The 17,496-nt window shown below is 47.3% G+C and overlaps 1 protein-coding gene across 1 annotated transcript; it reads right to left on the bottom strand.

Moving 5' to 3' along the window:
• Positions 1-3,743: 3,743 nt before the first annotated feature.
• Positions 3,744-17,253, bottom strand: e(r) (enhancer of rudimentary). Its single transcript, XM_084582558.1, has 3 exons — positions 17,095-17,253; positions 13,892-14,097; positions 3,744-4,240 (listed from the first exon to the last, which is right to left on the bottom strand). The coding sequence occupies exons 1-3, from the start codon at positions 17,095-17,097 to the stop codon at positions 4,138-4,140; spliced, it is 312 nt and encodes a 103-aa protein (XP_084438684.1). The 5' UTR covers positions 17,098-17,253; the 3' UTR covers positions 3,744-4,137.
• Between the last annotated feature and the right edge of the window lie 243 nt (positions 17,254-17,496).

The raw sequence follows: 17,496 nt of genomic DNA, 5'->3' as shown, positions 1-17,496 counted from the left end.
GTAGTCGGCAGCCGCTATCAGAAGCCGCAACTCCGAAACAGCTGAAGAAGTTGCGATAGCGCCCGCTTGCGTTGGAACGGAACAAAATTCATAATTAGTGACAACAAAACAGCCATCTACAATTACGCAAAGGGCAGGATCGCACCAGAAGCGGTGCTAATCCTGGTCAAAAAACAGTTGAATAGAAAAGTCAGCTTAATATGGACCCCAGCGCACGCGTCTGTTCTTGGTAACGAGGCGGCACACGAGTTAGCCCGAGATCTCTACTTCCAGTTAACCGTGGAGCCGCCCGATTGCCAGAACATGGACGAACGTCTATTAAATTACATAGAAATAGTCGAAAATTATAGAACATGCAGAAAACTGGTGCCACCACCAGATAAGCATCTGAACAATAAAGAGGCGATCGCATGGCGGCGTCCACCCGGTCTGGGCCTATCACGTCCAGAAAGATGAGCGACAGGAGGATAAATGCAAGCAATGTGGGGAGAGAGGGATCCTCAACCACGCAATTTGGGAATGCGGTAGCTCCCCCAGGGGTTAAGACAAAAATACTTAGTAGAGAAGCTTGAAACCCTTCTGCGGAGCGAGGACCCAACTCTTCAGAAGCAAGCCATCCGCCCGGCGGAAGAGGCCGGAACCAAAATCTCTTTGCCTGCCTCTAATCGCGGAGGTCCCGACCCCCGTCCCCTAGGCCTGCGTGCCGGGGGCGAAGAGTAGGGGGCCTCCATTCTGGTGGAAATAAAGGTTCTCACTCACTCACTCACTCACTCACTCACTCACTCACTCACACACACACACACACACACACACACACACACACACACACACACACACACACACACACACACACACACACACACACACACACACACACACACACACACACACACACACACACACACACACACACACACACACACACACACACACACACACACACACACACACACACACACACACACACACACACACACATGCATGCACGCGCTGCCGTCCTGTTGTTGCGACTGAAGGAAACAGTAAAAGAAAAATTGGCTGGGTCTTAGCTTTGGTTAAGCCTGGTTGCGAAAGTAATACATCTTGGCTACGCCTTAGCACGGCTTGTGATTCTTCACTGGTGAATAAACACGTGGATACAGTCAGCTTCGCTGTTCAGAGCATTCATCATGCTCCAGTCTGGATTATCGTCAGATGAGCAGGATTCACGAGAAGATCGACGTACCCGCTTAGCTGCATCTTGAGCACGCTGTCGAGCGAGATGCTCTTTACGCTGTTCATCTGTCGCCGTAACTCGCCGTTGCTTCCTAGCAGCAGCGAGGCGACGCATCTTCAAAGCAGACACGACAATCGCTAAACTTAAGCGCAGTGGGGACATGGTGGGCCGCATGCTGCGGCGGGTATCGGACCGGCACGGGGGTCTCCGGGACGTGCCGCGCACGCCTTGCGCAGACCCACGTTACGACGTGCGATAACTCGCCGTCGTATTAGGAAAGTGGCGGGCACTGAACCTCTCAACCACAACTTCCACGGAATGACTTAATTCTCGGTCTGGGGGTACTTTGCACCTTCCGGGAGTTGCGAGAGGCCCATTCCGCTAGCCAGTACGGACGCTTGGCGCAGGACGGGGCCAGGACGTCTGCTGAAGCGCCTTAAAATCGAACCACGTACTTGTGCTCGGGAGGATGACACTCGCCATATCCCCGAGGGTTGGCGATACACGCTATGGGTGGACTCCATCCCACGCAATATGAATCCGGAGCTCCACGAAGGCCATCGCTTAGCTCGAGCACGTGCGCTGCACTCTCCAAACCAAGGGTCTACTATGTCGATGTGGCTGGTCTGCCCGTTCGGGCCACTACACGGCGGCGGTAGTGCACCGCAACACACAGGTCAATCGGGCCAGGAAGTCGCAATTGCCCTCGCGGTTTCTGACCCCCAATGCCGGTCACCACCGACTCGAGGTTCGCCTGTGAATGTTATATGCGCGGTGAGGTGGGTACACTGGCTCACCGTTTGTTTTACAATGCGGTCCGCGACGTGGAACCCCATCCTAGGCGCATCGTGTGGGCGCCGGCCCATGAGTGACAACCAGGGAACCCTCGTCGGTCGGGGCCCAAAAGGCTCTGGTCCGCCATGCTCGCGAGGTGGCGGGCACTTGTGGCGGCCCGGACCGGGGCTGCTGACCAACTGAAGCCAGCGTTCACAATTTTCGCCGGCTCGCGTCCTCTCATAAAGGAAATAAAACGCTTCACAAGCAAAGCGGGTGCAATTACAGCCCATAACAGGTACAACTTCCTGTAGCAAGCTATCCCCCGCCGCAAACGGCGGTGGCTTACCAATCCCAGCCCCGTAGGCCCAGGAGCAGCTACTCTCCACCCACCTCCCACCTCTTACGTCGCGGTTCAGATGCAGACAGAAGCAAGTGACAGATACTGCGACTTTCCATTGTACCAATTATTACTTGGACGTTCCCGTGCCTTCGGAATGCGTTCGAGGAAAAAAAAAAGTATTGAAAACGAAACTTCAGCAGGCTGATTACATGCCTTGGCGCATTGTGCCCGTAAGCAACGCAGGAGGCTCTGGAGTCTGCGTTAGTCAGTGACAGATTAAAATGTGTACCCGTCTTCGGGGCGCATTTAAAAAATGGCGCAGAAGAAAAAAAAAAAAACTTAGATTCCACTCTCGTGCGACTTATGACAAGCGATGCTGTTTGCGTTTGGTTCAACTAAATTATCCGCGATTATACTTCGAGACTCGTCCATTCCTAACCATCTTCGTCAGCAGAGAAGTGCGACAGATACAGCGCCTTTTCTTTCCTGTAAACCAATTTGAAACGCCGCCGATTCTTGCTTTGCTGCGTCTACTTTTGTATGCTGTGGTGCAGCGTTCGGAAAAGCACCAAACAAAAGGCATAGCACGAACACTGGTATCGGACGCCTGGCGGGGTTAGCTTCGTATATGCGTGAATCGCCTGGAAAAGTCGTCGGCCATGACCAAATGTAAAGTCATGATGACGTCAGTTCCGGTTATTAGACATGACCGGATGTGACGTCATTACACCATGTCATGACCAGACGTACGGTAAACTGCATCAAGCCTAGCTTAACGCACGAATTCAAGGACTTTCCAAAACTCGAGCTTTCAAGGACCGCGCGAACCTTGCAGTACACACTTCATGCCACTTTGGAATGCAGCAGTCACGGTGCTAACTAACGTTGGTGCTAACACTACTGTAGTGTGAAATTTAATAAAACTGACGAGCACAATGCTCCTGGCTACAAATACCTATAATTGTGAATTCCAAATTAAGGGTCAGAGCACTTGATAGTTCTTCTGCTCGTTTCAAAATAAGGCAGGCTGGCAACAATCGCGGAGCCAAGATTGTTCTGCCAAAATCGGCAAATACGACCAAAACCTGCACGAGGCAGGTGTGCTTCATTCCGACGAGTCACTATTCCACCATCCATAGTTGTCAATACATGCAAGAGTGCAGGGAATGCCAAGTACTTTATTAGTGGCGAGTGATATCTCTGGCTTGCTCAGACTAGAAATTCGAAATGCAGGCTTTGGGCAAGTGCTCTTAGCCAAATTCAGAAACTGTCCCACAGCAGGCAGACTGCATCAGGACCTGCAATTGGAATCCACCATAACGGCACAATAAACTCGGGAGCCCACAGAAATAGTGCACAAGGTGTTAAATTTTCATGTGCAACAAAACACACCAAAAGTCCACCAGCTCATATACTTTCACATAACACCTTTTTACATTTATTGTACATTCCAAACCTTGCACATCATGAGTGGTGGCACATAGGAAAATGTTTGTTTCCTTGAAGGGAAGTGGTGATTCGGGAACGCAAGGCTGCTTGCTGTGCAGGCGGTGAAATGACGAAATGTTCAATTTCAAGATGAATGAAAAAGCAATAAAGCCGTGACCTGGCAAACAGTTGATGGAAATGTGCTAGCTCACGGTAAAATTATAAAAGAAAAGTAAGGAAAGGTTTGGGGGGGGGGGAAGGCTAGGGAACGGGTCATGAGAAAAACCGTGCGCACAGGGAGGGAAATTCTGATCATTGCTGAAGTAGTGGGCAGCTTGCTCACTGCCAGTGAGAAATGGGCTATGCGTTCTTCAGTTCAGGACTGGCTTTTGGACGCCTGCCGCCGAAGAAGAATGTAGATCTTCTCCTTGATCCATGCCTTGTTGTATGGTGCGTAAGTATTTGAAGTCTTCTGGTACCTATAGAAACAAATAGACAATTAGGCTTTAGCTGAGCAAAAGGTTTACTGTATTCGAAAGTTGTACTTCCCATTAAACCCTCATGCACAGCTGGCAACCAGCGACAATTTATGAAAACAATTCTGTTTACCAACCAAAAAATAGTGTGCATCTGTGCATTACACAGACTGCCATGCTTCACATGGCGTCTCGGAGGTGAAATATTCTATCAGTACACACGGCACTACCTGCAGCTTGCGTGCAGACAGCACCAGCCCTGCTCTCTGCGTTAACTTTTTCGGGCTATTTTCTTGCTAATTTCACTATTGTTAGTTACTGGCAAACAAAAAGTAAAATGCGTCCAGAACACTGACATAATTTTGTGATTGGGTTGTGCTTGAAGGCCAAGCCCACTGCTGCATGCACATGGGGAGCGTGCCTGACAAAATTAACCAAAATAAAATCAAGCACACTGCTATTTTCCCCATTTACCACCACAAAGGTGTTGTGTTGAGCCTTCCCCCTTATAACAGGCTTTCAATCAATAAAATCAAATTTGCTGAATGAGGCCTTGTTATGGTTGAAGAAAATAAAATAATAGAAGTGTCTTTAAGTTGCGTTTATAGCTCCACAATTCATTTTTATGGCTTTGGTTAGGCATATGCTTATTTATTGTCCTATCTGCTTGAATGTCAAAGCAGCACGATGTATGAAATTACCAACCACGTTTTAGCTTTCTCTGGTTCAGCAGCCTGCTGAAGCTTTCGCAGGGACACGTTTGAAATTAGCACGAATGCAGAAGCTCAAGACACACCCGTAGTCTCGAGCAGCACATTCCGTGTGCGCGCATCATTCGATCAGTTCTTTCTTTCTACCTGTCACAATACTGTTTTTATGCATGCGTGGTGTAAAAAACACACTTGAAATACTGCTCTCTTCATTTCTTTGTGAGCATGACTATATGAAAAATGTGAAGTGTGACATATTGTTACCATTAGTTTTGCCAGCACATTCCAAGGCTGCAAGAGACAACTGCACAAGTTAGGTGCACGAAGCGCAATAAAACAGACACGGGCGAGTGCATGACATGCAGCACTTTGTGCTCGCAGCCGCCCTTTAATCTAAGCATAATGTGTTTAAACTATGTCAAAATAATTAGCACACTAACTCATTCACGAATAACTGATATCGCAGAAAATACAAGCAACATCGGCCACATCCTCATGAGTTTGCCAGCCCTTACTAAAGCCTAGCTAGCTGATAAGCTGACCTGCGGAGTCACCAGCCAGCCGCATTGTCACCACTCAAATCATCCAAACCGGTTTCGGAAGGACTATTGAAATGGTGTCCGTTTGCGACACTAGAAATACCTTCTAGCCTCTACAACCAAATTGCACATAGACACCTCCTTAGAAAACGCTGCTGGTGTTGAGACCGGCCACCTGATGAAACTCTAAATTGGCCAGTTTCGAAACAAGGATTCCTTGATCACAGGATGCTGGCATGCAGTTTGGCATAGTTCGGCATGTGGTTGCGGGGGCTCTTGCCACCACATGCCAAACCATATATATATGTTGTATTCTTTGCAAGAACGGACTGTTGAGGAGTTCTGCCAAATGTCCTTAGGTCTAGTGTCAGAATTATTACAGGAAGCCTTTTTAAGAAAAATTTTTGGATAGTGGAGCTGTTGCTTTGAAAATTTGTTGGTATTTGTACCTTGGCATGTTGATCTCAAGTTCAAATACAGTCCAGCCCACTTATAACAGCCGCAGATATAACAAACGCTCGCTTAGTACGAACGAGGGCGGTGCTACCGTCAAAATATATATTGGGGCAATGGCACAGTGTCTTACATAGAACGAACTGCTGTGGCCTCAACACTCAGTTAGAGCAAACGCGAAGCTGTCGGGGCCCCCGTAGTTGACCGAGCCGGCGGTGTTTGGCGCGGTTTCGCAGGCGAATTTCGCACACTTTGTGTTTCCCTGACACGACGCAAACACAGAGCGCACAAAGCGTCCTCCAGCGCTCCTTTGCGGGTAAAATAAAGTAAAAAAAGAAAAAGCACGCGTTGAAAAATGAAAACGAAAAAGCACGCACGCGCGGTGACGAAAGAGAAAGTGGAGCCGCCCGCGTTGCTATGATGCATCCACGTGACCTGCGTCGGCCAATCCGGAATGTCAGGCGCCTGCTCTTCCGGCTCAAACCGGTTCTCCATTTGTTGCTCCGTTGCCATCCCGCGCTGAGGGCATTGCGCCGTCGATTCTTTCTGTGCGATGGCACTGCGTTGACATCGTTGCCACATCCATGCATTTCCCAGATCGGGGAGTTAAAGGCTGCCTCAACGCGTGAGCCCAAGGGCTTGACTTGCGCCTGGTGCGATGGAGGACTGTACGCCGACCTCTTCAGGTGCTAAAAGGAAAGCTGTCGACATCGCAACGAAGATTGCCATTGTTAATGAACTTGCTCAAGGTGCAAAAAACTGCGAACTGGTCAAGAAGTACGGACTGTCGAAATCGATCATTTCAACCATTGCTAAGGGCAAGAAAAAGATTCTTGGTCCTACCGTGAATGCCGAACCGACGACTAGAAAGCGCCTTCGGAAGGCGACCTCCGCGGACGTTGAGGACGCCCTGCTGAAGTGGTTCGCTGACACCCTGTCTCGCAACGTTCCGATCAGTGGACCGTTCATGCTCTCCAAGGCTTAATGACTTCGCCTTCCTTTTGGACTTTTCCGATTTCAGCCCAGGTAATGGATGGCTCCACCGGTTTAAGGCTTGCCACGGAATTGTTTTCAAGGCGGTCGTCGGCGAGGCCGCGTCTGTGAACGAGGACGTCGATGCGTGGCTTTCCGATAACCTCCGAGCTATGCTCTACGGGACGTTTACAATGCCGACGAGGCTGCATTGTTTTATCAGATGTTGCCATCTAAAACGCATGCCTTGAAAGGCGACAAGTGCGCAGGAGGGAAGAACAGCAAGTTGCGCATAACCGTTCTGTGTGTCAATATGGACGGCAGTGACCGGCGGCTGCCTTTCATTGGCAAGTCACGTAAGCCGCGATGCTTTGGAAGCTACGTGCCCATACGCTACAGGAACAATACAAAAGCCTGGATGAGTCGTGACTTATTTGCCGAGTGTCGAGTTCGACCGCGACATGGCCCGAAAAAACAGGAAGGTCCTGCTCGTGCTGGATAACTGTGCGGCGCACCATGTGCAGCCTTGCTTGAGTGCGGTGACAGTGCTCTTCTTGCTTCCCAATGCAACTTGCAAAATTCAGCTGGGGGATATGGGCATCATTCATGCGTTCAAGGTGTGCTACCGGCGGCACGTCATCCAACGCTAGTTGATCGCGATTGATGCTGCCATGCCAGTTCGCATCAGCTTGCTTGCCGCCGTGGAGATGTTGAAAGCGGCGTGGATGGAACTCACCACAGAGTGCATAGCAAATTGCTTCCGCAAGGCGGGTTTTATGGGCCCAGGCACCCAGGATGCCATAGATCACCCACCGGAAGGCCGGTCGCACGAGGACTTGTGGCAACGCGTCGTTGACACGCAGTTGGCCGGACCTGACGTTGCCTGGGACGATTTCGTTTCTGCTGATGACGATGCCGACATTGCGGAGCCATGCACTGACGAAGCTATTGTGCGTGAAGTGCGAGCCCTTCCTGACTGCCCAGAGACCGACGAGGACGATGACTAGGATGCTGTTCTACTGCTGGTTGCTCTGAACGCTTCAACCGCGATCGGTTACATTGCATCGCTTAAGAAACTCGTGTGCAGCAGAGGCCTTGGCGATAAACATATTACCGCGCTGGAAAAATTAGAAACGGCAGTGATGCGATCAGCTTTGAAGAAGCAGACATGCATCACGGACTTTTTTAAAAATAAAGTTACCATGTTAGAAAAACTAGACCTGTTCCATGAAGGACACGTGGCAACTTGTCTCGCTTGCTCTTTTTGCCCGTATTATAGGTGGTCCACTTACTACGAACTTTGGATACAACGAACAAATGCCGCGTGACGATCAAGTTCGTTATAAGTGGGCTGGACTGTACAGTTGAGCCTCGCTACAACAAAAACTGACGAGGCGCACGAAAAATTTAGTTGATTCGAAATTGTTTTTTAGGCAAAAACAGTACAAAAACACCGTCAGGTTGCACAACATAGTCCCAAAACATCATCGCAGTTTTGCCAATCACCGGAGGGCAGCACTTGTTAGACCAGTCCATGACGCTGCACAGGAGCACAGTCACACACTTTTTGCTAAGCTTCCCTCTGCTGTATGGCTGGCCCTTCATGTGAAGCCTCTCTTGGAGGGGAGGAGGTCGTAGAAAAGTCCCATTCCATCGGCATTACAGATGTCTGATGTGGCATACTCTTTCATTAATTCCGGCACAGTAGCCGACGTCCAAGCAGATGCAGTGTCGGCGTCTGGAGAGGCCAATTCACCGCACAGCACTTTACCAACGATTTCATGCCTGGTATTAAAATGGATCAGCCACCCTGGTTTTGAAATCAGCCAGCTGGTTTTGAAATCAGCCAGCTGGTTTTGAAATCATCAGTGCCTAGCATACAGGCATAGCCAAGCGCCTTTTGCTGCAGCATGTTTCCGCTGATCGGCACCTTCTTTGCGCGCACGTCGAGGAACCACGTGTAGAGAGCCTTGACAAGGTCCTTGTAAGCCGCATGCGTCAGCCTTATCCGCTTCGCGGATCTCCCCGAAGAACTTGGGATATCGAGCCTTTCGACTTCAGGATAGTTGACAGCGTGCTCTGAGATGTTGAAGTTCGCTGCAATATCTCATTTTTCCCTGCTACTGGATGATTCGCGCCTTCTCTTCAAGAGAAAGGAACTTGCGCTTTCTGGATGCTCGTGTCAACTGCAGCGCACAAGCACGAGAATAAAACAAAATGAAACATAGCTTGGCTCTGCTATGCCTGGATATCGTAGCGAAAAGCAGCGACTACCTCGGGATCAATAGTTAATTTCTCCAGTCTTCACACCGTTCGCCAGCAGCTAAACTCTTCTTGGCTTCCATGTCGAGCGAGTCTAAGTTCACCGGCATTCTATAATTTGTTTACAGGAAAGAAAAGGCGCAGCATCTGTCACAGCGCCTCCCGGCGTTGTTGGAGCACACTCATTCCCGCTTGGTCCTCATAGCCGACATCACATCCTTGACACCACTCTAATTGAGTGACTTAACTATTTTAGTCTGGTACTTTCAAATTGCACGCCAATCGTAGTATCTGTCACTCACGGAATCCCGCTATCCTCCTCACGGTAGACAAGTGGCATTATCAAGAATGTTTCACGACCCGGGGCATGGCACAGCGGTAAAGCGCTTGGCTGGGGATCCAAGGAATGGATGTTAGATTCCCAGAAGAAAGGAGTCGCCCACTTTTTAAGCGTTGCTAGGCAACGCCGGCAGAGCTTGGCAACGCCGGCAGAGCTTGGCGAGGGGGCTGTGCAGCTGGCCTTGGCTGTGACGTCACTCTGTCACGGCATACGCGAAGCTCGGCTCCGACCCTCGTAGCGAAGCTTTTCGCTTCAAAACTAGGGCAAACACGCTGCTGCTGTTGCCAGACTACTGAGTCCTTTGGCGACGGACTGGTTGCAGCTCTGGCTTGGAAGAAAGCGGGAGCTTGCACCAGCGCCTTGTCGCAAGGCAGCCAGCCCGATTGTCATCACCACCAAGTAATGGCGGTCTTCATGTGCATTTGAATGAGTGGATTAAATGGTTCCAGTGAAAGCTTAGCGAAACAAAGCAACGCGGACCTACGGAAGTGCACAGATGGGTGGCGATATGCTTGTTTAATTGCAAGCTAGATTTTTAAACCACGTTTCGCATAGCAAAAATCTTGAAGCAGAAACGCGTCCCAAAAATGTTTCATTGTGATGGGAAATTTGTTCCATTACTTTCTGTGATGAGCTGACGGGGAATTGGAAATATTTCGTTGAAGCGACGTTCGTTATAGTGGGGTTCGACTGTATGAAACTAATTTCCACACACACACACACACACACACACACACACACACACACACACACACACACACACACACACACACACACACACACACACACACACACGTTTTAGGATGTGTGGATTTATGAACACTTCTGACAGGGTTTTAGAAAAAAAAAATGCTGTATGGTGCTCATAACTTGTATACCCCTAGATTCCAAAAGTATCAGGAGTGGAACATGCAGAATTCTGGCTCTAACTAGTGGAAAAGTTACTTGGTGGTTGAAATAAAATTTTAGTAAAAATTAATTTAGAAAACAACTGTGTGTACACCAGGTTACCATCTCAAACAAAGGTCAGTGCAGTAAATGGTATGTTGTCCGAGTTTACGACCTGGTACTTAACAGACTTCACTACTCACTCTGTCTAAACTAACTGGTTGCTTTCCAAGAATAAAATGCATGAACTTATCACCGCATACATTCCCACTATAACCGTAATGGAGCGGCTGACATGGCTGTGGTTTAATAACAAAAAGAAACGGTACTATCGAGCAGCTAAACACTTAAGCAGCTCAGTCGCGTGGGAAAAATATAACAGTAACGACAAAATATTTCAGACGCTTACCGCAAAAACTGAGCAAACCTTTTATTCAAACACGTTGCCTAACATACTGCGAACAAACCCTAGGCAGTTTTAGAAAATTGTTAATCCATCGCCTCACGAACATTTCTCTGCTTGATCACAGAAACAATCCTATTCCTGATAAAAATGTACCAGAAGTTCTGAACTCCGTATCTTAACCTATTTTTACTAATGAGTCTAACAATGAACTTCCCGATTTTCCGCGATACAATCACAGTCATGCCTGCCATATCTTTTCATGCCAACGAAACTGCGAAGCAAATTGATTCTTTACAGGTCTCATCCTCAGCCGAGGTTGATGGCATCAAATCCAAACTACTAAAAAAGCACCAAAACCAAACATATCACAAATATCATTCTGTCGCACATATTTCAGCAATCATTATCATCTGGAGTGTTGCCACAAGACTGGAAGGCAGGCAAGGCGAATCCAGTTCCGAAAAAAGGTTCGCCATCTTTACGCCATAGTTATCATCCCATATCCCTCAAGCATTTGTTCAAAACTAATGAAGCATGTTATCTACACACACATCACACATTTTCTTATATCTGTAAATTTTTTTCACCCTAGCCAGCCCAGCTTTCGTAAAGGAATGTCATCTCACACACAGCAAACTCTATTTATTAATAAAATTAGTTCCAGCCTAGATGTCAACACACCAGCTGATGCATTGTTCTTGGATTTCGAGAAAGCTTTTGACAAGGCTCCTACAGACGGCTTCTACTTGAATTTTCACATTTGAACCTTGACCACTCACTCTCATTTGAATAGAAAACTTCCTCACTAACCGAAAGCAGTTTGTGCATGCTAATGGATATTCCTCATCCTTAAGCTCAGTCGCCTCTCATATGCCACAAAGTACTGAACTTGGCCCTTTGCTTTTCCTAATGTATATTAATCGCTAACAGGAACGATACCGAACTGTTACAAAATGACTTGAATTGCATCAAATCCTAGTGCGGCAAATGGCTCATGTCCCTAAACACAAATAAGACATTAATTACATTCCACCGTAGACAGTTCTTTCTTTCACCTACGTGCTATATATTTGGCTTTAAAATTTCCACAGTTGACTCATAAATATCTCTGTGTAACCATTACCCATTCCCTCTGGTCTACTCACATCTGTAACGTTACTAAAGACGCCAATTGCATGCTTGGTTTTTTACGCCCTAACTTGCGACTTGCACCTCCTTCTGTAAAACTGCAGACCTATTTAACGCTCGTCCGTCCCAAATTGGAATACGCATGTGCAATTTGGGACCCTCACCAGTCTAACCTTTTCCTCACTCTCGAATCAATCCAAAATCGCGCAGCAAGGTTCATTCATTCAGACTACTCATTCAAGTGTTACTGATCTGAAGACAAAATCTAATCTTCTTTTCCTTGAATCACGTCATAAAATGGCCCGACTGTCTTTTTCATAAATTTACCATTTATCACTTGGAAACTGTGCCATCATGCCTTGTCACCGCATGTCCCATAGACTTGTTCACAATAAAGTAGTATACCCGCCATCCGCAAATACCACTGCACGTCTAAATGCTTTTTTTTTGTCCAGACAGCAAAGGACTGGAATCGCCTTCCTGCCGATGCAGTTCATCACGCTTATCCAGCACACTTCAAAGAATTCATTGAAAGACTCGCCAATTAATTGTAACAGCCCACCCCTCATGTAATACTCCAACAGGGATATTTGCAGTATAAATAAATAAATTTAGCCACAAAACAACGCAAAACTGACGCTAATCTGATAAGTAGAAATCGAGAAATTGCAAAAAAAAAAGAAAAAAGAAAGAAAGAAAAGAATAAAACGTTTTTAACGTTTTCCTCTCCATACTCAATTAAGCAGAAGAAAAAAATGCCGCAGGCAAGTAATTTTCATCAGTTCCTCACTGATGACATTTTGCAGCAGAAACAAAGCAGGCTTGGAGAGAGCTACTGAGAAAGGGTAGGCGTGCGGTCCATACATTGCGGACGTCGTGATTATCTTTTGCGCAGTATGCATCGCGATTGGCGAGCTGCGGCCGTGCACCGTAAAAAAATCTCTACTGCAAAAGATCTGCGTGAATGCGTTCCCCACACTTCTGTGTACTAATTTTTGTATGTTGATGTCATTTTTTTTTTTGCAACCCCATGAGAATCATATTACCAAGATTCTACCTCATATGCGAATTCTGAACGAAAATATTGTGCAGTGCGCAGCAGAAAATCAGCAGTCACTCCCTGCCATGTATACTATGTGAATGAGTGTTCTGTTAAATGATCAAACTATCATCTACAGTATGTAATTTCAGAATTGTAGAGCACCCTATTCAGTATTAAATCCCCAGTAATTTAAAGTGAGATATTAAATGCAAACAGCACCCCTAACAAGACGCACCCAGTGTGGCTTCCTGATGTATGCTGGAAATACTTTTTTTACCCAAGATCTAGCCCATCTGTCACCTAAGCCTTCAGATTACCCAACCTATCAGAAAGTAGAATGAGTCTTGCAGCAGCAAACTTTGCACAGCCTCAAAGACCCATCGAAGTAGCTCTGCACTATGGCCCCTCACCAGCAAGAGATGCTGGAGGGTTGCGTCGTAATTGATAGTGGAATTCATTTCTACTTTCAATTCCAAATCACCTTTGCCGCTGTGGCACACGCCGACGTCTCATACACACATTCAGCAAAATGTTTGCCTTTTCTCTGTGTCAAGAACAGAAATTGAAAATCACATCAGAATTTGAACTTGACACTGTGCAGCACATAAATGTGGGCCAGGTAACCCTAAACATACACACAAGAAGCTGCAACACCAAACATGAAATGCAAAGATACTTGGCTCTGGCTTGGTTTGGCTTTGACCAGCTCCTTAGCCGATGCCGATCACGCTAGTGTGGCCGTTGATATTACCATGCATCAAATTCCGCGGTGTCGGTTTCACTAAAACCATTCTCATGCATACAGAGGCAACTTACGCAGTGTCTCCCGAACAAATCAGAAGGGTCAAAAGGCATGCTGTTCCATTAGGGCAAACAATTGTTTTTTGCTTCTTGCCTGATGTGTGCATACTCACACTAGGCAGCTCAGGTCCACCAGCTGGTCCACATAGTCGAAGAGCTGGCTGATGTCATAGGTGATGGAGGGTGTGTTCGGGTTCTGTCGCTTCAGGTGCTCCTCATAGATGTGGCATACACCCTCCATGCATTCGTTCACAGACTCAAAGTCTGAGTAAGTGCGGGTCTCCGGTTTCCCAGGCTGGACTAGCAGGATTGTGTGGGACTGGGAAGGCGTAGGGTACAACATGTCTCACCAAAAGGCAGGAACAAATTCTGCACCGAAACTGCAATTTGATGCTTAACCACATGCCGCAGCTACCAACTTTCAAGAGCAGATAAGTGAAGGCAAGCATTTTTGATCGTTTTTTAAATGCCGCACGAGATGCCAGTGTCACTCAAACCGTGCGTGGGCACCGAAAGGAATACTTCAGGGCAAGAAAAAGGCAGAGTTTGGTCCCCTGCATGATAAAACACACTCCCCGGATGACCTCCAATCATGACATTTAGAGCTGACCGAGATGGCACAAGTGCTACAGCATGGCAATAAATTTCCAGTCATTGAAACCTTCTCCCTCTCGTCACTCAGAACAGGTTTCTGCACTGCGGTAACGTAAGTTGCAAGTGTTATCACTTGCATGCGAAAGAACCTTTAGACTGCACTTGTAAAAGCCAAAGAGGCAAACTGGTCAGTATTGTAATCGTGCAGCATAGAACACGCTGCCCATCAACCCTTTTAGGTGCTCTCAACACAAATGTGCACAAGTGCCCCAAATGTAAACTGAGCACATGAGCAATGAACAGGCTACTTTCTAGTATGCTCGAGCTGCTGAAGCTCATGCAGATAGTAAACATGTGGCAGACGCTGTTTCAATGCTTGCCTTATAGCCAGCATGGGCAAAGCCATGATTCTTCTATCAGTGTCTGTCAGGGGTGCATTTAATGTTACACTCGGGAGATTTACCACTAGCACAAAGCGCAGACTTTAAGGCGAAAGCCTTTAGTAGCTCATCAGAGGCATGTATCCAACGAGACAGGTCCAACACAATCCAATGCAATCAACGTAACAAGCCAGACTAGAATCCAATCAGATGGCACCACTTTTTTTGCGTGCGCTCGAGTTCCACGACCCTCAAGTGTGACGCGGTCGGGAACCTTCAAAACAAGAATGATTCAGTGCATCATTCTTGACTGAATCGCAGAGTATTGCGTGTTGAAGCCGAGGGGTTGAAGGTTGATGAACTATAAATTTATTGCCCCCCCCCCCCCCTCCCCCCTTAAACCCTTAAACATTTCTATATCAGCCTGGGCACCCAACAGTGTCTGCTCGTAATGAGGGTATGGCTTCATCAATCTATCCCGCACCGAAGATGCCACTCTCTTTCCCTGGGTTATCAGCGGGGTGTTGCCAAACAAACTATAGTACAACAAAGGCTTTCGCATTGTCACTCTTAACAGGTCTTAAGTGCCTCCTAGAATTTTTGCAGCCGGCATGTCCTTCTTCACCACGAGTGCAATCGACTTGTATGCTCGCAAGCCTGCCATGGTTTGTACATCGCTTCATGGTTACCCTTGAACCGCCAAATTAGGACCTGCCAATGGTAAGTCCTTGCCTTAAGCACCAAAAGTGCCCCTGACAAACGGTGAAGTAGCAGCCCGGCTGCACCGATGTTAATGTTAAGGTTGGCAATAGAACTGTATGATGGGTCCACCAGAGCACCTGCACTTATTTCCATTGATACAGTGAGCTGGAAGTAAGTTTTGCCATGTACTCTGTTTTACTTGTGGATCCCTTGTAGAGGCCAAACTCTCAGCCTTTTCTGAGCGTATGCCACAGCTGGTGGAAACTTCAAATGGATTTAACATTCCCTCCTCACACCAAAACTGGGGTGCTCTTACCCACGCAGCAGCACAATCTATCAAGCAAAAACAAAAGGCACAACCAATAGAAATCCACACCACATTGGTCGTGTCACATCGTATGAGCGCCTGTACATTTTTTCCCCTTAGATAGTAGTAAAAATAAAAAAAAAGGTATTTATCGAAACACTGAGCATGAATGCCTACCCTTGGACGCAGCAATATAGATTAAGTTTTCAGCTTTTCACTGCCACCTCCATCTTGCATCAAAATTTGCTTTCTTGAGGCCTGTTAAGACTATTTGGGCTGAAAACCAGTTACGAACCGAAACCGCTACCTAAAAACGGTTAAGCTGGATTTCTGCACGCCTCAACAGGACAAATATATTCACTGAAGTTTTCACTTGAATGAATGGACATTAAGCTCTATGCTGAGCACTTCTGCTACTGACACTTCCTGAAAGGGTTTCGCTAAGGTTAGCTGGCATTTGTATTCCTTCTAACCCCAGACCTCAGCATTTCTAGGTTTTAAGATGTTCACGCCATTTAGCAGCAAGGTTTTATAAAGACGACCGCTGCATAACTTTACATGCTTTTTTCTTTACTCAGCCTACTTCCCAACGCACGCACATAAAAAAAGGTTTGGTTTGGTTTGTAGGGTTTAACGTCCCAAAGCGACTCGGGCTATGAGAGACGCCGGAAATTTCTACCACCTGCGGTTCTTTAATGTGCACTGACACCACACAGCTCACTGACGCCACGCGAAACGCAGTTAGGAAACCACGTTCATGGAAATTCCTTACGTAGGCGCGGGACTTAAGGCTACAAGGGAAGACTAGTTCGCAAAACTCGCAGCTCTTTTCCAACTTTCAACACGCCAAATAGCAAGCAAAAACGGGCACTCCGAAAACTTAGGCTAGTGCGTTTGACCTGGACGAACAGCAGACTTGTGCCAACTCGAAGTCACTGGAAAAACGCTTCAAGTTTCGCCGATACAGCTACATGCGCGAACTGCAGCATGCAAGAAGTTCTGCGTGCTGCTGTCACGTCATGCTCAGTACAGCAAACTGCACACAAAACCAGCCCAGAGTGCAGACGCCGGTCATCTCAAAACTTTAGCTCAGCGCGTCATCACTGATAAACACAGCTATTATACTTGACGGCGTTGAAGTGTGCACATTCAAATCACTCGTTAGACACGAATGGGGCTACGAGAAATTAATTGCAGCGCTGTATTTGCGGTTCGCGCTGAAAGCTTAGGCCTAACGTTGCTCGCAGCGCGGTAGAGACGCAGTTCGTCTAGCCGAGACAATTCGAATACATGACAATGCTATATGTCAACGGGGCTAGTACTTTCACCTTACCATGGCTGCCAATTTACTGATAAAGTCTCCAGGCAAAAGCTAATTTAAAAGCTGCACCACAGACGAAAAAACTCGCGGCCGCAGTACTTGCGCTAGCGACCAAGAGCAAAAGCGTGCAGTGAACTCTTGAACGCAGGACGCACGTAGCTTCGCAGCTGGTTTACGCCTGTGTTGCTTGGTGCATAGTCGTTTCGTGCCGATTCTCGCCGACAGAATTCTGGTCTAGCAGACGACACTGTGTAACACAAAATATGGACATCATGTAGTCCTCGTCGCAAAATGTAAACTAATGAGAAAGTGTACAAATACTGCAGTTTCTGCATTATTTTTTTTGCTTGTCACAGTAAAGCAATTGGCGTGGACAGCCCTGAAGCACTTGAAGTACTTCGCACGCACCTTTCG

This window comes from Amblyomma maculatum, chromosome 10, assembly GCF_055883805.1.
Source record: "Amblyomma maculatum isolate TAMU_Amacu chromosome 10, ASM5588380v1, whole genome shotgun sequence".
Lineage (NCBI taxonomy): Eukaryota > Metazoa > Arthropoda > Arachnida > Ixodida > Ixodidae > Amblyomma > Amblyomma maculatum.
This window is presented reverse-complemented; position numbering and strand designations above follow the sequence as displayed.